A 22,595-nucleotide genomic window follows, 5' to 3' on the forward strand; every position below is an offset into this window, starting at 1 on the left:
CATAGCAGACTCGGAGATTCGGTAAAAGACAGCGGAGCGGATGGAGACGAACGCGAACATATCACCGCATACAAACATACAGTACACACATAAGCACACTCGTATTTTCAAATTATCCACTCTGGAAAACAGAACTATAAATACAAAATTACACCCGAAATCTCGCCGCATCGGCCGGTTATGGAGTGTCTACCTGGCGCCGCGTTGATTGTTCCTCAACACTGACCAATTGTAAGCTCATAATGATGATCTCTGGCATGACAAGTGATTTTAACCTGCCTGCGGGCCGCCCCCGCACGCAGCCACAGATCACCTGCCCCACGTAAACAAAAACATTAGGAGAGCGTTCCGCATTTAAGAGCATGCTAATTACAGTCATTCCCATCTGAAGTACTTTCTGCTGCAATTTGCTCAGATCACCAAACCTCCCAATCCCTCTCATGTAAACAAATAAACTCTCACGCAACAAAGAGATAAAGCAAATAATAAAATAGACACTGGCGCTATCGCCGCTCGCTGGGGGCACTGTGTTTGAAGTAGGCTTCAAATAGTATCATACTGCTCTACAGTGTTGAGTCCTGGTGTTGTGAATATCCCCAGTGAGGAATAATTACAAGGGTTGTTGTCGATGCGCTCAGGAAAACAAATCGTTTACTTTGTAATGGCAGAACGGAGATAAATGTAATCCCAACGCAGGGAAATGAAATTAATTTTGCTAAAAATTTAAAAGCATAAAAGCATTTGTGCGTGTAGGATATAGGCCAACATCTGGCTTGACATGTATAATGGAAAACCGGAGGTCAGCTGATCTAAAGCTACACAATTGGGCTCGACTTCCATCTAATTATCAATTCCCCCCATTCTTATTTGGTCCGGAGCCCTAACCTGGTCCCGTGTGCACCGGGGGCCGCTCCGAGGCAACAGATGGGGTTGGCTGGATGTCACTGCAGCCCTCTGCAGCACTCTAGGTGAGTGTTTCTCCAGAGGTGGGGGAAATGAAGCAAAAATGATGGAGTGTTTGTTTTCTGACATTTTGTCTCTCCGCGGCCTCATCAGGGCTGAGCCTCGCGGACGTCAAGTGTTAATTTATGTCTCCTGCCGAGCGTGAGCCTGTCGGCGGCGAGGCTCGGGAGGAGGGAGGTGAGCTCTTGCAGAAAATGACCCTTCTGGTCTGATTGTCTTGTGGCCACTGTGAGGAAAAACAAAGACACGGGGGAGAGAGAGGGAGAGAGTTGAGCGACTAAGTGCTAATGCACCTTTGGGCAATTAGAGAGGCTTACCTGACTGCGTGAGCACAGCACAAACACACAGTAGAGGCCACACATACTCGCCACTCGGCTAAATACACACACACACACACCAGCTGATGTCAGCACAAAAACGAGGACCCGCACACTTTCTCACCGCGGCCCTTTCCCAGTGGACGGCTTCCCACCAGAGATTAATTGGCCCGCGCTTACGATAGTCTAACCCTTTATTCTGTGAAACTTAAACAAAAAAGAGACAGGCCTCTCTAAAGATTACAGCAGCGCATTAACCGCAGAGTGAACCGCGAAATTGCTTTTTCCCCTCCCGCGGCGTCGCGGCGGAGGGATGGGAAGGTGCTCGGGCGCTTCGGGTTACGTCACCGACGCGACAACAAACTCTACGGGAGAGTTTATCTGCCCCGGCGCAACTCAGCTGACCGGAAAGAGACGCGGAGGAAGCGGCGTGCGTGCGCGGTGATAATGGGAAGCGCGGTCTTATTCTGCAAAAAGTCAAGTTTTCCGCCAAGAGAGTCCAGCACATCACATTCATTGTGATAAAGAGGGTTTATAGGGCTGTCACAGTGGAAGGAAAGGTTAATTCTGTAATTATTTCAGTGTGAAAAATAAATAATGTACCCTTTGCCGTTTCCATCATTTCCTAATTCGCTTGGAAATTCATTTTCCTTTGCTTTTTTTCCCTCTCCACCTAGTCCAATTCAATCACTTGAGTTCATCTGTCTGTGTTATGCAAATCTGAGCGTCTGCGAATGAACCCATTTGAATACCTGGTTCAACTTGCGAGCGGAGAGAGGCTGATAGAAAAGATGAATTCTTCCATTTCAATGTGGCTCCTCTCTCTCTCTCTCTCTCTCTCTCTCTCTCTCTCTCTCTCTCTCTCTCTCCCCACCACCACCCCCCCTCCCAGCCGCACGGTATCAAGGCTACCTTTTTACACGGTGCTCTCGTTTATTTGAGCCCATCGCCGCTCCGGCAGTCAGACGTGTGAATGCGGAGAGGGAGCCGCTCTCGCTCTCCCTCGCTCGCTCGCTCGCTCGCCCGGCGAGGCGAGGCCTCCGGCTAAGATCGCCAACGTCGACCGTGAAGGTCGGAGAAGACGATTTGACATAGCGAGAAGAGGGTTGACTTGGAGCTGAGGACTGACCAAATGTCCATTCTTAGCATGTTTTACTGTTCTGTTAGCATAGCGGCTCCTTGGCCACCAACCTGTGTGGCTGGTTGTGGTTCTTTAAGGCAGCCGGTCCTGAGCTGGTGTTTTAAAGGCATGCAGATACACTATTATTCCAACTTATCCTGAGGAATCAGTCCCGACGTGCCAGGCACAGCGGGAGTCTAATAGACCGGCCCGCAGGCACCCCCCCCCCCCCTACACACACAAACACCCCCTAACGCCTGACGCATTGTGTCAAGGCCTTGTCTACTTCACGCACATTAAGGATCACACGCCACAATTTCACAGTACAGCAGGGGGAACGGGTCTCTTCCTGGGGGCGCTGATTGGCCGCTGACGGATGGCGCTGACAGTTACAAGCCAAGTAGCGAGTGGAGCAACACAAAGGTCAAGGTTGAGGCTGCCAGTGTGGTCTGGTTAACAATGATGGGTCTCCATGGTAGGAAAATGCTGTTTGGGCTGAAGCACCACAAATGCAGCGTGTTATACCGACACAAAGGGGCTTTAGTCGCTCAGCCATTTCAAGCCACGGAGAGTTTAGCATTTAGACCTTCGACTGAAAACATCAGCGGTTGTCATGAAAGCTGACGATGTTGAAGAAAAGCAGACGCCTGGAGATGGACATTGACTGGAGGGAAGCACTCCTGGCGGCGGCGGCGACTGCATTATTCTGTGCCACATCACTCTGAGAAGTGGAGAATAAAACAGTTGTTCCCGCTGCAGTGTCCTGTAGGAGTGAATTTTTTCAATATAGCACTTCAGGTTGAAGACATTTCTCCTGTCATTTTCCTCCAGTACTTCAGTGTAATTCTTTTTTTTGCCTCCTCTCCCCTCCATTTCTTCCCCGGCGACTGCAGTATGTGGCAGACTGAATTGTGTGTTATTACCCAGCAGGAGACAATATCATTACCACATATTTGCTGTCAAGGGTCTGCAAAGAATGGTGCTGTCTTGGGCCTCAGTGATCTAACAACCTCACACAGGGCTCCAGAATTACCCACTCCTGGCTGGGGGAAGTCAAACACTACCAGTTAGAGAGGGGAGTGAACAAAAGAGAGGTACCCTCGCTCGCTCGCTCGCTCTCTCTCTCTCCCCTCCCTCGCTCCATCTCTCTTGAAAGATGGAACGGGACACACCTCCTCTGCACCAAACGGAGGATGCGATTCACCGGGCGCCTTCCACAGAACCGCACGTTTGGTTCAAGTGCCGAGTGATACGAGCCCGCGAGGTGGATCCACACGTGTGACAGTCTGTCATTTCGGGATGGGGTGGTCTGTGGGGGGGTACGGGCACATTCTAATCTCGCTATTAGCGCGGGACGAGTAGCTCATAATTACGGGCACTTCCGTGGAGTTTCCGGCGCTCGACGCCACGCGTGATCCACGCCAGGTTCCGAATCGCGTTCAGTCAATAACAACGTGAGAGCGTGTGTTTAGTAGACAAAAAAAAAGCCGGTCGGCCTCTTAACATATCACATAGTGACAGGTGTTTCAGACAAGGTGGAGACGTGGCGCATGACGTGTGAGGGAAATAACTCCGGAATGGACAAACAATTCCTTCCAGTGCAAACTACTACTCAGACTTTGTAACAATGTCTTTCTCATAAGACAAATAGAATTGCTATCATTTCTGCTGACAGCTTACACCAAACTGCCGCATGCATACTGAGTGACAAAGCCATCTATTTTCTTTCCGGAAAAACAGGCAATACGCACTCTGGCAATTGAACCGCAAATGAGGAGTGAAAATTTCAACCCCCCCTCCCACCACCACCACCACCTCATCCTCCATCATTTATACAAGCCATAGACATATTTGATTGTTCTTGCATATCTCCTCTTAAGCTTAAGGAGGCGGCCAGCCAATGAGCAGGCGTGTAAACAAAGTCCGGGAACTGTCATTTTAGAATCCGAGCGAATCAAGCCGGCAAACAATCAGGAGGTGGAGGCAAAGGAAAAGTGTGCGAGAGCTCGTTCCTCCGGCGCTTTGAAGGTGTAAACCTCTGCACCGAAACAAGGCGAGAGTCCTTGATTTTATACCAACAATAGGGGCCAGCTCTTGAGGAACACACATTCATATTCATGAATTAAGGGTCTATAAAGGTACATTCTGAATAGTTGAAGCTCACAAATCTTTATTTACTAACAAAATATGAACTATAGCAAGGTGGAATTCCTCATCAATTAAATGGAACTGTTGTAGCGTCCGTATAAAAACAGAGTGTGATTGAAATCAAGGCAGTGGAAGTCAACGTACAAGTTTGTGTCCAAAAAAAACGGAAAAGCTCAGTAACGTTTTGTATATTTACAGGATCGCAGATTCCAAGATACCCGAGATCCAGTGTCCGGCAGATACGCCTGGCAAACGGGAAGCACTCGGAGACATCGGCGGATGGGACGAGGCGATAACGTTCCGAAAGCGGTGCCACCTAAATTAACCTGATTCTAATAGGAATCCAGATAAGGTGGGAAATGAAAGGTTTCTTTTCAAAGCAGTACACAACATGGAAGCGCTAAGCAATTGATTTCCATTTCCTCCCTGGATGCACCCCCTCCCCTCCCCTCGTCAACCCCCCCCCCATCAGCGCATATTCATAATTCGAGATGAGGCGATACCGCGTTAATATTCTCTATCTTATCTTGTCACATCCTGAAAATTGTTGGAGAGGACACGATTAGCCGAACAATGGCATGAGAAATGCACTTCATGAAAGCCATCCAGGTTTCGGTGACAAAGAGAGCGGCGAGGGGGTGGAGGGCGGAGGGGCCGAGGAGCCGGGCACGGCGGCGGGCCAGCGCCCTCGTCTCTGGATCTCGATTCGTCACGCCGCGGCGTTTACAAGAGGCCGTCGGCGGCCGGCGGCGCACGATTAGCATTTTATCATTGTTTACGGGCCGCTCAGGAAGCGGCGGGGCGGCCTCCAGCCAAGGGGGCTCCGGAGCGCCGTGTTCTTGGACCGCTTAAATGCACCATTAAGCCTTTTAAAATGAGCTCCACCCGTCGGAGGCTAAAAACAAACGTGGCTTTCTAGCTATCAATGGGCACCACTTAGAAGAAACAATGCCCTGTTGAAGCCCACCAGTTTCCTCATCAATAAACATCAAAGATGAATGAGCCCTGGCTGACAGCTTTGTTTCTGACTCTGATACCCACAAAGCCCTTCTCAACATCATCCCGGGCTTGTTCCTCTGGGCAGCCCGAACAGGTGCTACCCCTCTCCTCAATGCGCTGTTTGACAAGGCCGCGGACGGGCAGGGGTGGCGGGGGGCTTTGCTTCACATCCTCCTTAATCCGTCCCACTATAAAAACACTTTGAAAAACAACAAACGTTTGTTTGGCCAAAGTCAAAGCCCTGGAGCCTGGGGCTCATCCGTCTGTCTGCCCGGGCTTTCGCCCTTTCATTCCTGCCCGCTTTTCTTTTTTTGTCTAGGTTTCAACCCATCCCTGCTCATTTGGACAGGACATTAAACAAGACCCGAGAGGATCTGATTCCCTGCCATTTCCCACAAGAGGAATACATGCAGTAACAACAGCCAATCGCTTGGATTATGATAACAGCGGCGGGTGAAAAAGAAAGCGCCGGGAGAGGGAGGGGGAGAAAAAGTCGGACAATCTCACAGCCCAAAACATCCAGTAATGAGAAAACAACTGGCAGCATCAAACGACACGGTGCGCGGATCAAACCCGATTATCATCCGAGTTACTCTTTAGATGGGGAACACTTTAAGCCGGTTAATTTCTCAGCTCCTCTCTGTCTGCGGCGACGACTGTGCGTTTTTCTGCCAGTGATAGGCTCCCACTACTCCACGGAGAGATTAGAGCTCCTCCACTCAGGGATACAGAAAGGCCGTCTGCCTGGCTGCGAGAGAGCGAGCGGGCGAGCGAGAAAGAGAGAGAGAGAGGCAATGTTGAGCATTTTAATCTAGAGTCACACAGATAAGATGCAATGGCAGATCAATATGTGCTCTATGGTGGCAGCTCCCTGAGAACTTGTCTGTGTGCAGTGAAAAGCCTTTACCCCGCGCGCCCCGTGGCTTCATTTCTCCGGCGGACGGCTATCTGCGCCGACTGTCTCCCGGTGACATCTCACACCGGGGCATGTTTAACCCCCAGACGCCGGCGCTAAGCAGATGGTGCATATCTAAATAGGATCGCCTGTGAAATTTGCCGCGATAAATCACTCCAGGGATCGCGCGGTTTGAATATTCGGCATCGCCTCTGTCCTTGGCCACCTCGGGAGGAGGGGGGGGGGGGGGCAGGTACGATAAGGGATATTCAGAGAGAGTGATTAGATTAAAAAGAACGCTAAATTCCCTTTGGATGGCGGGAGATGCATGGCGGCGGTATTTGCACTCTGCCACGTCTGCGTGACTGAAGTAAAGTGTACAGGGAGCATTCAGCATGTCATTTTTACTTAATTTGCTCTCGTATGCATCACTGCGGCGTTCCATCATTCCAGCGTCATCGGCCCTCGGCATCAGCGCCGAGGCACCGCCACGCAGATAAAATGGAAATTCTTCTGTGCTTTTGAGATTCTCCGCGCTGAAATGTGAGACGCCTTGAACTCCTTTTGCATTTTTTTGGGGGGTCCTCTGGATAAACTGCTTCCACGGCGAACGGCATCATGGTGTCGTTGCTGGACTCTGCCTCCAGCGACGCTCCGGCCGCGCGTGTGACCTGAGCACAAACCGAGCATCTGAGACCAAAATGCAAAGGATTGTCACGTTTGTTTGTTTGCGTGTGTGTGTTTGTTTGCATTCTGGGCAACAGTTCAGATACAGCAACGGCTGAATGCCAAACCCCAACATGACAATTCACACTGGGAAAAAAATAAAGGGATGGTGTGTGTGTGTGTGTGTGTGTGTGTGTGTGTGTGTGTGTGTGTGTGTGTGTGTGTGTGTGTGTGTGTGTGTGTGTGTGTGTGTGTGTGTGTGTGTGTGTGTGTGTGGTGGGGGGGTAAATCTGCATTTGTGTGCACAACACATGTGCCGTAAAAGACAACTGCGGTGCTTTGGGTATTCGGGCGGATGCTGCAAATTGTTTGTGTGTCCATGTAAAAGGGTGTGTGTGTGTGTGTGTGCGTGTGTGTGTGTGTGTGTGTGACAGCAGACCTTGCTGAGGACTAGCAATCACTCCATTCAGCATCTGCCGCCACACAGCTCATATTGTCATTCCCCCAGTTTAAAGGAACCTTGAGCGGCTTCAAAGATCTTTTCAAAGCCTTAATCCTAATAGGTCGCGGTTTGTTCTGTCACATCAAAAAGGGGAAGGGGGGGGGGGCGTCGTGGAAGAGGTAGGGGGAATAATGCATCAGGGCTGGCAGAGATTCTTAAGGGCGGAAGATTGGCAGAGGATTTGCAGTGTGGGGAGGACAGAAATCTGAAATATCGGACACAGAATGCCTGCTGTAATAGATATGAAATAGGTCTTCTCAGCAGCATGAAAGGCTGACATTTCCAGAAAGTTTGTCATGAGAAGCCCCTTTTATTCCCCCTCCGTCTATCTGCGTTTGTACTGCCACCTTGTCCACGGTGGAAATTCGCGAGTGTCACTCCAACAAGTTGTAGAATAGGAACTGCACATGTGAGTTTTTCTTTTTCTTTTTTTATATTAAATGTTTAGAATCTCCAGCGAGAGACCAATTGAGTCAGGGGCATTTTCGAAAGACAGACACTCGAGCTAAAAAAAAAAATAGTCCACGTTCAGCGCCTTTTCTCCTCAACCTGTTAAATTCAACGTCTTAGCGTTTGGATTTTATTTCCGTCGCACGTGCGTCTTGCGGCCAGAACCCCCCCCCCCCCCCCCCCCCCCCTCCTCCTCGACGTCAAACAACCGCGTGGACAATGAGGTTCAGACCCAGCGCGCTGAAGAGAATGTGGAGGCTGTGAGACGTGCTACACCATAAGTGTCACTCGTGTGTTTACCTCCTCTGACACTTTATCAGCCGCGAAGGCGTCTCGGGCGCGTTTCACCTGATCGACTGGACGGACAAAGAGCGGCGGCGCGCATCGGCGGGTGCAAGTGTCCAGCTAATTAGGTGCTCGTGGGAAACCCACGCATTGATTTCCTGTCAGCACCCTAAAAAAAAGACACAGAGCTGTTTGTCTTCTTCTAACGACGTGCTATTGATAAGGGCGATAAAACAAGTCAGGGGTTGGAGCATCAGCAAACCCGGATGCGCCGCACCCGTGGGAACCCGCGTGGAACGACACCGTTTAATTGTATTGGGGGGGCGTGCGGGAGGGAGGGGGAGTGGGGAAATAGGTAGCGAGTGGTGGGAAGTAAACAAAGTTTGACTGGGATGGAAATGGACTGAGTTGTATGACAAAAACATATCTTTTCGGGCTCTGTAAAGGCGTGAAATCCCTCTTGTGCTTGTTATTTCACACTCCCGTGGCTCGAACTTGGGCAAACAAACAAACACGTGGGTCCACGCAAACAACAGCCCCGCGCAGACGGGAATTTCGGGCAGAGAAGCCGCTAATGACCTCACATTTTCAGGATCCTAACTCACACCCAATATGAATCGCAAAGCAGTGTTTTGCAACAGTGCGTCCCCCGGCATACATAAAAAAGAAGGGCGATCTATGGTTCCAGAATTCTAAAATAGCCACGGACGCCGTCTGTCCTCCACGCGGTCTCTCTCAGCCGGAAAATGCGGCTCTGCTAAACACTGAGAGACGCGTAACAGGTAAATAATGGTTTCAGTATCACACCGGACCGCGTGCCAGCCACCTGCTGATCCAGGCGCACACAGGTAGCGCCAGCCCGGGTGACGCGGGGCCCGGAGACGCGGGCATTCAATCTGCCAGCAAAACTAATCAGTGAAAGGGATGAACTCCAGGCTTATCACAAGGGGTCGCGCATGTAGGTGGAGGAGGCAGCAGCGGGAGCGCGAGCATGTTTTTTTTTTTTTTTTTTTTTTTTGCGCCGCCGCAGCAGGGGTGACGCGGACCCTAGAATGGGAAAATGCGCCGATCTCCAATGTGGGAGGTTGCGAGAGCGCAACCCTCGAGGAGGTGAGGGAAGCTTCGCTGCCTGCCACCCACGCGTTACCTGAGCATGTCAGCGTCCGACGCTCACCCCTCCAGCTTAACTAAGATATGTGAATGCTGGGATCACATGCCTTGCAATGGATACGCGGCGGCGCCGGTATTGCCGGTAATGGGCGTGCGCGCGGCCTAAATGGCGCAGCGATGCTGCAGAACGTTGGAGGAATCTCTCGGTTCCCCCTTTGTCTCTCGAGCGTGAACCTGTTAAAAAACAACAACAATTCCCTTCACGAGATAAACGCCTGCCTCTGAAATGCGAGGCGCACAAAGCGTCTCCAGACTTAAGAAGTTGTTCTTTGAATGGAAGAACCGTCTTTTTTTTTTGGGCTCCGCGCAGCTCAGCTGAGCTGAACCAACGCGTTATTTTCAACACCCCCCCCCCTCCCCTCCGTTTAACTGATCGCTGCCGCAAACCAGCCATGTATCGGCGCCGAAAGGTGCCAGAATGTAACGCAGGAGGTAATTTCAATCTGAGCGGAATCCAATTAAAAGCGCGGACGTTTCAATTAAAAGCGCCCCCGGCTCGTCGCCGCCGTGTCGCGCCACAAGTGAAATTGGAATCAGATTATGGGGAGAACCTGAAGAAGTATTTTTCGGCACAATAAGGATCAGGCATTCCAGATAAAGACCTCTGTCACGCACTCTGCGGGGAGGAAAAATCGCCTTTCTGTGGCCGCATTAGTCGTTTAATTCTCCTTCCTTATTAATTTCACAGCAGATTACCTGAGAAGATACAAAATGCTGTCAGCAGAGAGTTTTAATTAAGTATGGGGTCTGTTGCTACGAGTGCTTTATGTGAAACTGCTGCCTTATAATGCTCTTGTTTTAATTACTTCGGAGTGCCCCCTCATTAACCTGTATGGAGATGTGCTCCACGCCGCAGCGCGCATTACAAACACTAGACTGGGAAATTGCTTACATCCATACGCGGAGTTTTTATATGTGTGTCTGAACGTAGGACAATCGTCCTGCTGCTTTTCATAAAATGCAGCATTTTTTTCTTCTTCTTCTTCCCTCCCAGAGCACGAGAAAATGAAATTCGAAGAAAAGATGTGTTGCTTTGAACTTGTTAATTGTGAGCCAGCCTTGGCTTCTGAGGGCACCGAGACGACCCCTGGTGGGATCCGCAATCTCCACTCGCAGGCTGGTTTTTGGGGCCAGATTTGGAGAACCCACTGTTCACAAATATCTCCAGTGGTTTGAATAGAACAGGAAGAAAACCGTCTAAGGTATCAGACAGCACTGAAACTAAATTCTATTGGAATTATTATTGAATTATTTTATTTGTTTATTTTATTTGGATTTTATTTTATTTCCTAATATTATTATTGGTTTAATACAAACAATTGTGTAAAAAATGTAAAGCCACTGGGTGGAATAAACACAATAAACACAAAGTGGATGTTTTCAGTTTGAGGCTCTGTGCAGCAGCTCATTGTGCTGCTGTGGCTGCTCTCCATGCCAGAAAGCCAGCAGCCCTGTGTGGACTTGTCCTATCTGATCCCGTTCATCCTGAAGTTTCTCAATGGTCAGATATAAATTTCAAAATGTGCTCCAAGAGTGGGCTCTCGTCAGGAAACAGGGATGGGGACCCGCGCGATGGTCCACCCCAACACCTTAATGTGGTTTAACAGGATACATTAGCTTTTAATGGCACTTAATTGTACAAAAAGGAAATCCATAACCACATAAGGAGAAAAGTCAAGTATTTCCAAGCTCTTTATAAGAACAATTTAGAGCATACAAGTGCTTTTCAAACCTTGGATTGGAATCGGCCAGACAGCCGGCCATTAGAAGGCTGCGCCTGACATTTGTGAGGCTACAGCGCCACCATTCGGTCGTGAACGCACCCTTCGCCTCGCAGCCAAACCCTGGCAATTGTCAATTCCAGGGCTGTGTAAAAAGAATAAATTATGTATGTTTATGCTTTGGAAATCCCATTTTGAAATAAATGATCTCATTTGAAAAATAATGTCACAGTCGCCGCTGTAATTGTCTACACTCTGCACTGAACTGTAGCTTTGGGCTCTGCCGCCGACTATAAAGTTGAATTGTCTTAGTCTGTGAGGCCTCATTTAAAAAAAAGAAAAAAAAGGAGCAGGACCTAAAATGCGTCCAGGTGCAGTATTAAGAGACGCACAAAAATATCCCGGTGTGTTGTTTTTGTTGTTGTTGATAGATTATTGTAGGTCCATGCCATCTTAGATAATGAGCAATAACCTGCACTTCAAGAACAGGGGAGGTTTGCCAAGAAGGAATGGTGATTACAATCAATTAGGACTGATGACAAAGCACCAACAATAACCCTGCGTGTGTGTGTGTGTGTGTGTGTGTGTGTGTGTGTGTGTGTGTGTGTGTGTGTGTGAGCTGGGTTTTATTCACGCATCCTTCCAAACTACCCTGTTTTGTGTAATCAACATCTGTTGTGACAGGCATCCTCCTCCTTTCTCAGAATGGCCCACTTCAGATAATGAGTGTCATACCAAACTGCAGGGCAAAGGCTGATTTTACTCCTTGCTTTTTTTTCTTTTTTTTTTTTTTTTACTCCTCCTCTTTGGTCTCCACTCTCACTACCCCTCTGTTCCTTCCCCTATCATTCAAGACATCCTTTGTGGAGAACCTTGAAAAACAGAGACAAACGCTGGTTCCGCATTGTCACCGCTCAACATGTGGGAGTGGTGGGTGAAGTAGAACGGATCATTTATTGAGAGTAGAATCCTTCACAACCGACACGTAAACACGGACATCCTTGTGAATGCCTTTATTTTACTTTCAGAATATAGTCGTTGAAATGAAACCCGCTCCTCCTTACATTCACCTTGATATTTCCTCTTTCTGTTGTTCTGAATAAATTAACCCGCTTTTATTTACTGAAACAGCTGCTGTTCATGGAGCAGTGAGGGGTTTTTATTCATGAAAACAAAACGGACTCAGTAATTTGTGTAGTCTGTGCTGGTATTTCCTCGATGACACTTATTGCTATGCCTGTGTTTAAAGCGCCATCTGCTGGCGACTTTTGTCACTGCAGATAAAATGGCTTAAAAGACTGTCTAGTGGCTTCTGTGCCCAATATCTAGTCAATATATGCCTTTTTTTGATTTTCTAATACTACTTAGTTTTACACAGTCTTTATTGTATAAGAGGTAATATTGACAAAACAAGATTATCTAAATCTACAAGAATTTTTTAGCCACAATTTGTACTATTACAGTATAAGTAGAGTACTTCTATAGGCTCTAAGCTCAGTCGTCAGTGAACTGTGTCTAAGAAGCACAAGTAAAATAATTTTCCCAGCTTAGCTTCAAAATTAATTGCTTCCCAAATAAGACAGATAGGTTCAGATATGCGAATGTGTGTGTGATTGCACAGAATGCTAGGTTTTTTTTAGGTTGATTAGCAGATGCATCCAATTTGACCAAACTGAAGATTCAACTCATAAACTCATTTCCAAGATGGCATTCACTGTCTGCACAGCCGAGTAGAAAAAAAAATCTGAAAATCCATTAATATTGCGAGCACACTGAACTCTGTTCAAGCATAACCTAAGTTTGACTGCAGGAGAGCTCTTTGATTCAAACACTCCCTTGTATTTGTGTATTCATTCACTAAAGCCTTCAGTTTAAAGTGTCAAGTGGCAACAACTTGAATCAGCAGGAAAGCCGTTTTACCTTTTTTCTCTTTGTAAGTGGGACTGTAGTGGGGTGTTAATATCAAGATATATTCTACAGGTCTCTTTAATGTGAAAGTTAGGTTTGCTGGTTCATGCATAAGTGCAATTTAGCTACAATGGCACATTTTACTACAAGTACAGTACAATCAATAACCCTAACAGTTGCCCTTCACCACGTTAAATGTCCCAGTATGACACTACGTGCAATAAATATTACAGCCCTAGAAAATTAAATGAACAACACTGTGATTTGATAATCAGAGGATTACAATGAAACTGTTGCTTGTCTTATGTGACTGAGTTTGCACATTTACTCATTTAAGAATATATCATTTTTACTCGACATTTACTGCTACTATATCAGTGTCAGCCCTCGTATCAGAGTTAGTAGGAACATAAAATCAATTCTCAAGTTACAATGCAAATTATAACTCTAAATGGTTGATTGAGCTTGAATTGCTGAAGTAAAAGTGTATGATAATACAGACATGATCATTCATTTTAATCAGCTTTGACTTTGTTGCTGGTAATAATAGTGATGTACAAGTGTAGTAAAATTATGAGGATGAAAGACAAACACACCAGGTGGTAATACCTAATATGTCATCATTTATTTTCATCAGGGGTCACCACAGCGAATCATCTGCTTCCATCTAACTCCAACCTGAGCATCTAGTACTCTGACACCAGCCAACCTCTGTCAGCATATCTGTATCTCCTCATTACTATGTTAGAAATAACTCAGCTGTAAAACTGTAGTGAAGTAACTGTACAATAGCTTCACAAAGTTAGCAGACAGAAAAGAAAAATAGTATAAAATGGCTGAATTGCAGTACAATTACCGCAACATAACAATGTCTTGGAGTATAGTGCTTCAGTGAGTGTACCCTACCAACGCTGCAAGGCATTACCCAACGGTACAAACTGTTATATTGTCCTGCTGTGTGTATCTATGCTTTGTTATGCAAATACATTAACTGTGTACTTAACTTGAATCATTTATATATTAAAATACACCTCAATTCTTTTTTACTTTTGTGCTTTTTCAATTTGCGCCACCAGGTGGCGCTTAATGGCCATTATCAGTAAACCCCAACATCCACTGCTCTATTGTTGTGAAGTAGTATCTACATATTATACATATACATAGATATACATAATAATATACATATTATAGAATGAAACTTTGATGAAAAATATATCTGGCAAACCTGTGCATTCAAGGTCTTTTTATATTGGTATTTTAGTGCGTATCAGCGCATCGAGACTCGGACATGACAAGTTGGCTCGCTTATCAAAAAGGGGGCGTAACCATAAAATATGATCACGCCCCTCTGTCAGGCTTCGCTTCCGTGTTTACACACCCACAAAAAACAGGACACTGGCGGCCGTCGGATGAATGTTTACCGAGCGGGCATAGAGCGGTGGTGCGGAAAGTGACAGACACGCTGGAGGCTCGGTGTATGGTGAGACACAGGTGATTTCGGCTTCCACGGTTGCATCCTACAGCGGAATGTTCACTCGCAGGGGGCATGGAGACGTCAAGAAATCTACACAGAAAGTTCTGGACCCAAAGAAGGATGTGCTGACCCGGCTCAAACACCTTCGGTCGCTGCTAGGTGAGCGAAACGTCAACGGGCTCATTGATGCTGCACGGCTAGCTAGCCGGGCTAGCTAGCGGACGCTGAGTGCTAACGTCACGGCAAGTCGCCAGGTTAGCTGGCTGTCACTGTAGGGACTAATGCAGGCTAGCTGACAGGTAACCAGCGTTTGCATCGCGCTCAAACACCACCACCACAAGGTGCACCGTTTGCCACTCACCACTTATAATGGCTGATGTTATAGACGTAGTAGTATCAGACGAGTGCCGTTGTCCTGAGGCATGGATGCTAGCTAATGGGCGCTAGCTCGCCTTTGAGGCTAACTAGCCAGGCGATGCTAACTGATGCTGCCTTGTCAGGCTGTTGTTCAGCGGCAGATGCCCACCGCAGCCTTTGTTGTGCAGTGTCGTACCGACCTGCGTCCCGGTTGCTTGACAAACGCAATAATTGCAACTGTGTAGGTCAGCACTGCGCTTCACCCGTTTAATATCCTCCACTTTGAGTTGTGGACGGCTTCCCTCCGGGTTGCCAGTTTGAGCTGTTATCAAGCTGCTCTACTCTACAGATGTTTGTATCGAAAAATACGAAAAACGCAGTTAATAGATTTCCTTTGTTTCCTTTTCTTGTTCAAGGTAGTGTTGTATTTATGATGAACATAAAGCTGTTTTGTAGCTATTGTTCAAATCTTGTCTTCTTTCACTGTCATAAGGAAAATAGATTATTTCAACTCATAAATGACCAGATCTAGATTATAATAGAATATAATTTCAGTCAACTTCAAGGTTTAATACATTGATCAGCCATATGTTTTATGTTGTGGATTTCTTTTGCCCTTTAGAGTCTGAACACACACAATCTTTCCATACACCAAAGCAGGTGATTTGCAAGTTTCTGTCTATTATGTTTTGCTGATATTAGATGACTAATGGGAAATTGGGAGCTTGAAACTAAATTGACATTAAAGTGGAGTATACTGTAGTGTACAGTAGCTTGCTAGAGTTCTTGTTTTGTGAAGCACGATATACAATAATACAGATTAACATGTAGTCTTATCAACCCACCATACTGTATGTTCCAAGTTACATCTTACAGGCTCAACAATAATATTTTCAAACAATTAAAAACACAATTTTATTATTTTTAATACCATCATTTAACATTTAAGATTTAAGTTCTGCTTAATAATTATCTATAATGTAATCAGATATTTTAACCTTAGAGAGTTAACTTGACAGAGTCACAAGAACATAAGACTCCCTCTATAACAAAGTGCTTTTGAGATGTGTAGGGTTTCGGGCTGTTTGTCTGAACAGTGCGCACTCGCTTGTAGCGTTTGCCTGTGTTTGTTGTATATTGATTTCTGTGACATAACTGTAAAAGCCCCACCTTCAATGTCAAGACTAACCCAGCTAAAGTGGAGGTCAACAGTGAGCACTGCGTGTCCTCTCTGTTTTTCTTTCCCGTGTGCAGTTGAAGATAAGGTTGGACTGTTTGTCCAACAGCTGATAGTCGGGTGTTCATGTTGATGTCCCCAACCTTGCTGATTTCACCGTGGTTTTAATTATGGAAGGATTTCCTTCTGGTGCAGTGGCTTCCTGTGTGTATAGGAAGACGTGATGAGAGACAGGGTGCTGTTAAGGACAGGAGAGGGTCCGGGGAGAATTCAATTGGTTTTATTGGGCAGTTTTTGTTTTTATTAATTAATAATTTAAAGTAACAGTAGACACATTTTTACCTCAAGGCTTTAGGAATTAAATTTTCTTGTGATGTCCTGTTGCACTGTTTGTTTAACCTTTTCTAGGAATCACATTTTCTGTAATCATCTTGTGGATTTTGTATTTAAATGTTGCACCAGTAAAAGTTACTGGCGTCTTACACCTCCCTGACCCCGCTGTTTTTGACATTTTAACTTCACCATTATAGGATTATTTGGTTCGAATTCTAAACAAGTTGTGTCCCATGACTTTACTCGTTACCAGGACTAGCGCTTTGTGAGCCGGCTTGCTCAATGTTGTCGTAGAGTCAGTGGTATTGTAGTTGAAAGGATAGTCCGTGGTGGGAGCTATTTTCAGAGTGGCCCTGTATTGGTTTTCTGCTCACTGAGCAGATCTGTTGGATAGAGTGTGAAAGCTGCTGCATGTTAATTTGCTGGTCATGCCTGGCTGGATTTGGCTGAGGTTGGTAATTACAGGAGCACTGTAAACCACCTGATAGCCCACTGCTTGCCTTTCTCTGACTGTTTGCTGCTTAAAGCCATTCTAATGGGACTTATTTGTTTTCACTTACTCTCTACTGTACCACATTAAAAGTCCTTCAGTAAAAAGTTTGCCTGGTGTCGCTGTAGGTAATTCTTCTCATCCACAGATTTCACTATAGAAGGTGTCTCTCTCCAGTGGAGGTCCAATTTCCTTGCTGCTTGATCTTTCCACAGACTGGTCAGTGTGCTAGTTCACAGAGGTTCTGACCAGTTAGTGCCTCAAAGGATGGAGGTAATTGGCTGTTAAGTGTAAATGTGCCTTGTTGGCATGAGGGCATAAGCTTTGGTTCACTGGTTGAAGGACAAATGACTTCATCGCTATCAACTACAGTACATGAAAAGATTCTAGCTAAGGTACAGTATTGTTTTTCTTCTTCTACTTCTTTTGAAACTCTTGATGAACTGCACGGGAATGACCGCGACTGAGTGTCAGTGTTGCCAGTGGCAACAGTCAGGTATATTTAGGAGCCGTAGCCGCAGGTGATGCTTTTCTAAGAAAGCTCTTCAGTGGACGCGTCGTGTCAGTACATCTTCCTTTTCCCTGTGTGCGGGCTCTGTGTGCTGTTGGGGTCAGGTTTAACTGAGAGTGTCGCTGTTAAAAGAGGAAATCACAAGGTGAAGCACCAGAGGAAATAATGAACAAAACACTGGAAGGGCTCTCAAGAAGAGCTTCTGTGTGGCTGAAAGAAAGGCTGAGATTATCCGACTTCTGAATCTCCTCTTTAGAAAAACACTCAGGCTAACTTTGAACCTCTTCAGCCTCATTCCACAGTAATTCTTGTCCCGGCGCTTGTCATGTTATTTTAAAGACATTCACACACTGAAATTCACTTACAGATAAACTAGGCCTTTTTAAGTAGACAGCAAGTAAATCACTGTTTAGGACTTTGTCTGGAACCCTGTTAATAGCTGTTTGAGCAGGTTTGTCTGCGTCTGTTCGACTGGAGAGTCATTAGCAGGTCATTGTCTGGTGTTGCTTATTATAGCAGCAGCTTCTCTGCTAGTGGTTGCATATAGCTTCTTAACTCTCTGCTCTCAGAGCATAGAACCTACAGAACTGCCAGCGGCATCTGAAGCTGCAGATGAAGCTGAGGTCTAAGGAAAGGGAGGAGGAGTTGTATCGACAGAGGCCAGACAGTGGGACTGAGTAGAGAAAGATGTACTGCAGGTAAGAAAAGTATGAAGATGCTACAGGATGTGTATGAGCACAGACTGACAGCTGTGAGGCGTGCGTTAGAAACCACGCAGCGGTCCGAGGCGGAGCTGTGTTTCCACCCAGGATCGTCCGGCCCAGCCTTTTTGTAGTTGTGATGGACAGGGTGACGGATGAGATCAGACAGGAGTCTCCATGGAATGTAATGCCTGCAGATGAGCATGTGATCTGTAGTGAAAGTAGGGAGCGCGCTGAAGAGACGAAGGCGAGCATGGAAGAGACAAGGAGTGACATCAGTGTGAAGAAAAGAACAAGAGGTGGAGTCCATGAAGAAGAGTCAGCTGTGATCTTTGATTAAAAAGGTCCACTACAAGAGTGAAGGGGGAGTTTTTGAAGACAGTTGTGAGACCTATGTTAAGCACTTTGAGCTGTAAGTGAGGAAAATGGACAGTATTAGAAATTGGGAAACATCTGTAGAAAGACACTGGCATAATGTTTATTAGCTTTATTTTGAAAGTACATTCTGGACTATTAACCAGTTTAGTTAAAGGGTTTGAATGGGGGGCCAAGTTAAGGAACATGCGGCTGCCTCTAAACCTGCTGCAGTGTCAGGATAAGCCTTTGGCTGCGTAAAGACAGCGCGTACCACACCCCCCCAAGTCATTTGACTTGCAAAAGAAGCAGCGCTGAAGCAGCCTGGCTGGCTGTGGCACCTTGTATTTATTAGTGTTACTGGATCACCACACCTCGCAGGCACGGTCTGGATACGGCTGTGTGTTCATGCTAATCAAATCATTAACAGGTCCTGCCAGTAAACACCATTTTCCAGCCATGGCATTATGGGATTACTTAGGATTACTGTTTTGTAAAGTTCCAGTAGGAATCTTCATTTAAACATCGAATAATTGATAATAATTGTTTTTTTCATGTTTCAATGTACTTTTTGCCACTTAATGCTCGTGTAGTTCAAGTAGTTCACGTTAACCTTACTTTACATTTCTGTGGTGTTTTTGTCTTCCTTTTAGCTGCTGGACAGCTAAAGATCGCGTGGTGGATGGTATCTCAGGTGAAAAACCTGTTTGTCCAGTTGCACTGTTTACCTGTCCTGCGTTTACAATGGCCAAACCTCCCCCAAGTCCAGTGGTTTAATGCGGCAGCAGATGTCAGGAGTTGATCTCGCGGCGGCGTTGCGTTTTATGTTGCAGATGCCTGAGCTTGTCCTGATCTCCTGAGGATTTTCAGATTAAAAGCCGAAGGAAAACAAACACTTAACGTGCAGTATTAGCGGATGGGTGTGCGGAGATGTTACTGTACCAGCAGATTGTAAAGAATGAACTCATCAGATTTAGATTTTCAGATATGGAGGTTAATATACAAATGTCCACCTGGAATCTTGGGGCGATTGTGAGACTGAACTAGAAAAATAGTCTCTATTTGTAAAAAATACATGTCCAGAAGGAAAAAAAACAGGGTAACAAAGATTCCATGATTCTCTGATGAGACTGAATGAAAGTTGCCAGTTTCCCCTTCATTAGCACGAAGCCACTCCTCAGCACAAGCTGAGACTGGGACAAGGTCAGACTATGCCAGTCCTACCATGACAGCGTCACACTGTTCCTAATGTGGACCCATAGGTCCCAATCTGTTGCACAGCCAGACTTGGACTGCCAGTGGAGCATTTGTGCACTCGTTGGCCCAGTAGCATCATAATTAAATTATATGTGCCAAAGTTATATAACTCAGGCCCTTTTCATAATAATTACATTAGTTGGATTTGATTAAATGCTATTCCAGTGTTCTGAATTTATTATGGTGCTATTTCAAATGATCAGCTGATGCCTCCTCTGCTTTTCTGTGTTTCTTTAAGCTGGCAGTGTGTTAATCATGCCATGTGAATACATTGTTCAGAGAGGAGGATGCATGGCCATGACCAAGTCAGCTAATGTTTTTTGCTCCACCCCATAGAAGATGAGCCTGTCAGGACAGATAGCGAGCACTTAAACTGGCTCCAATCAACCGCCTGATGAGGAATATCAATTTGGCTCGCTGGGCGCTAGATTATGATTGACGTCTCCAGACTGGCCGCGCCGTGCGGCGCATTAGAAGCAGCTGTTTGTCATCACGGCCTCCCGTTAGGCTCACACTGACTGCTGCCTATTGTGGCATCATGGGACCGACTCAGTGTCCTCAACTGGCTGTAGCGGATTTATGATTAACCTCCTTCAGGGTCAAATTTCAGTTTCCCCACCTAGTGATCCGCCACAGTGCAACATGTGCATCTGATCTGCAGAAACTGCTGCCTAATGCTTATCTATTAACGGTTCATTTTTGAAGTATGGCAGCGTTGAACATGTAAAATACAATGCGCCTACCTTTTGATAATGTACAATATTGTTGCTTGTATCTAAAATGTGGGTACAGTTGCTTCTTTTTACTATTTAGCTTATTAATCAGTATTAATATTAAAAGCTACTTTTGGTGGTAAAATAAATCCTCCGCACAGAAAGGGACTCTCCCAAAACATTTGAACCCGTCTTTTGCATATTGCTAAATCTTCTTCCCATTTTTTTTGGGACAACCATTTACTCTCTGGTGCTCCCATCAGTTTCTACTGATTATCTACCGGCGCCACGTCTCCTCCACCATGTGCTGCCGCCCTCCAGGCACCCCTCGACTGGGACCGTTAAAGAGCCCTCTGTGTCTGTTTGGGTGCTGCTGCCAAAGAAACATACGACTCCTTTCTTTCTCCCCTTCATTCTGGCAGCGTATTCGTGCACCTGCAGCGCGAGCTAGCCCAGAGCTAATGCAAATGTGTGCCCGATCAAAAGCCCGATTAGACTCGTATTGAGTGTGACACGGCATATTAATGGTTCTGCTTCAGGTGGAATACGGCAGACGCCACTTTTGATCGTTTAACGTGAGCTCTTGTCTCACAGGTTGCCTGCTGATAAGGACCGAGCCGTGAGCACAGGCGCTGGCGCTTGGTTCAGATTGTTTGAATGTACTTTAACCGATGGAATGACCTTCACCCGTTTGACACGGTTGTGTGCACTCTTAGGACTTGTTGGACAAACCGAGTATGACATCCATATCCTCACCATTGAGGTTATTGCCATTCTTGCTTCTCATTGCTGGTGTACAGTCAGGACCATAAATATTTGGACAGAGACACAATTCTTCTAGTTTTGTTTCTGTACATTACCACAGTGATTTTTAAATGAAACAACTCAGATGCCATTGAAGTGCAGACTTTCAGCTTTAATTCCATGGGTTGAACAAAAAGATTGCATAAAACTGTGAAAAACTAAAGCATTTATTAAACACAATCCCTTCATTTCATGGGCTCGTAAGTAATTGGACAAATGAAATAACTGAAAATAAAATGGTCATTACTAATATTTGGTTGAAAACCCTTTGTTGGCAATGACAGCCTGAAGTCTTGAACTCATGGACATCACGAGATGCTGGGTTTTCTCCTTCTGAATGCTCTGCCAGGCCTTTACTGCAGCGGCTTTCAGTTGCTGTTTGTTTGTGGGCCTTTCTGTCTGCAGTTTAGTCTTCAACAAGTGAAATGCATGCTCAATTGGGTTAAGATCAGGTGACTGACTTGGCCATTCAAGCATATTCCACTTCTTTGCTTTAATAAACTCCTGAGTTGCTTTGGCTGTATGTTTTGGGTCGTTTTCCATCTGTATTATGAAACACCGCCCAATCAGTTTGACTGCATTCACCTGGATCTGCGCAGACAGTATGTCTCTGAACACCTCAGAATTCATTCGGCTGCTTCTGTCCTGTGTCACGTCATCAATAAACACTAGTGTCCCAGTGCCACTAGCAGCCATGCACGCCCAGGCCATCACACTGCCTCCACAGTGTTTTACTGATGATGTAGTATGCTTTGGATCATGAGCTTCTCCATGCCTTCTCCATACTTTTCTCTTGCCATCATTCTGGTAGAGGTTGATTTTGGTTTCATCTGTCCAAAGAATGTTTTTCCAGAACTGTGCTGGCTTTTTTAGATGCTTTCTAGCAAAGTCCAATCTGGCCTTCCTATTCTTGCGGCTTATGAGTGGCTTGCACCTTGCAGTGTACCCTCTGTATTTACTTTCATGCAGTCTTCTCTTTATGGTAGACTTGGATATTGATATGCCTACCTCCTGGAGAGTGTTGTTCACTTGGTTGGCTGTTGTGAATGGGTTCCTCTTCACCATGGAAATGATTCTGCGATCATCCACCACTGTTGTCTTCCGTGGACGTCCAGGTCTTTTTGCGTTGCTAAGTTCACCAGTGCTTTCTTTCTTTCTCAGGATGTACCACACGGTTGATTTTGCCACTCCTAATACTGTAGCAATTTCTCGCATGTTTTTTTTCTGTTTTCTCAGCTTAATGATGGCTCGTTTCACCTGCATGGAGAGCTCCTTTGACC

General features: G+C 46.0%; 2 protein-coding genes across 13 annotated transcripts in view; both read left to right on the forward strand.

The window, feature by feature from the left end:
• Positions 1–14,169, forward strand: part of LOC114848077 (uncharacterized) — a 60,170-nt gene extending 46,001 nt beyond the window's left edge. Inside the window, exons 7-9 of one of the 3 annotated variants that reach the window (XR_008693619.1) lie at positions 4,747–6,105; positions 10,510–10,717; positions 13,782–14,169. Coding sequence is in view for 1 of the 3 variants with exons in the window: in XM_029138244.3 (XP_028994077.1) it covers positions 4,747–4,873 (127 nt within the window). In the remaining 2 variants the exon portion in view is untranslated. The other 2 variants (XR_008693617.1, XM_029138244.3) reach the window with 2 other exon arrangements.
• A 325-nt stretch (positions 14,170–14,494) lies between these two features.
• Positions 14,495–22,595, forward strand: part of ralgapa2 (Ral GTPase activating protein catalytic subunit alpha 2) — a 70,661-nt gene continuing 62,560 nt past the window's right edge. For 5 of the 10 annotated variants that reach the window (XR_003784549.3, XR_008693678.1, XM_029140228.2 and 2 more), the window contains exon 1: positions 14,495–14,777. Coding sequence is in view for 8 of the 10 variants with exons in the window: in XM_029140228.2 (XP_028996061.1) it covers positions 14,672–14,777 (106 nt within the window). In the remaining 2 variants the exon portion in view is untranslated. The remainder of the gene's footprint in view (positions 14,778–22,595) is intronic. The other 5 variants (XM_029140229.3, XM_029140230.2, XM_029140235.2 and 2 more) reach the window with 1 other exon arrangement.

This window comes from Betta splendens, chromosome 22 (genome assembly GCF_900634795.4).
Source record: "Betta splendens chromosome 22, fBetSpl5.4, whole genome shotgun sequence".
In the NCBI taxonomy this organism is placed as follows: Eukaryota; Metazoa; Chordata; class Actinopteri; order Anabantiformes; family Osphronemidae; genus Betta; species Betta splendens.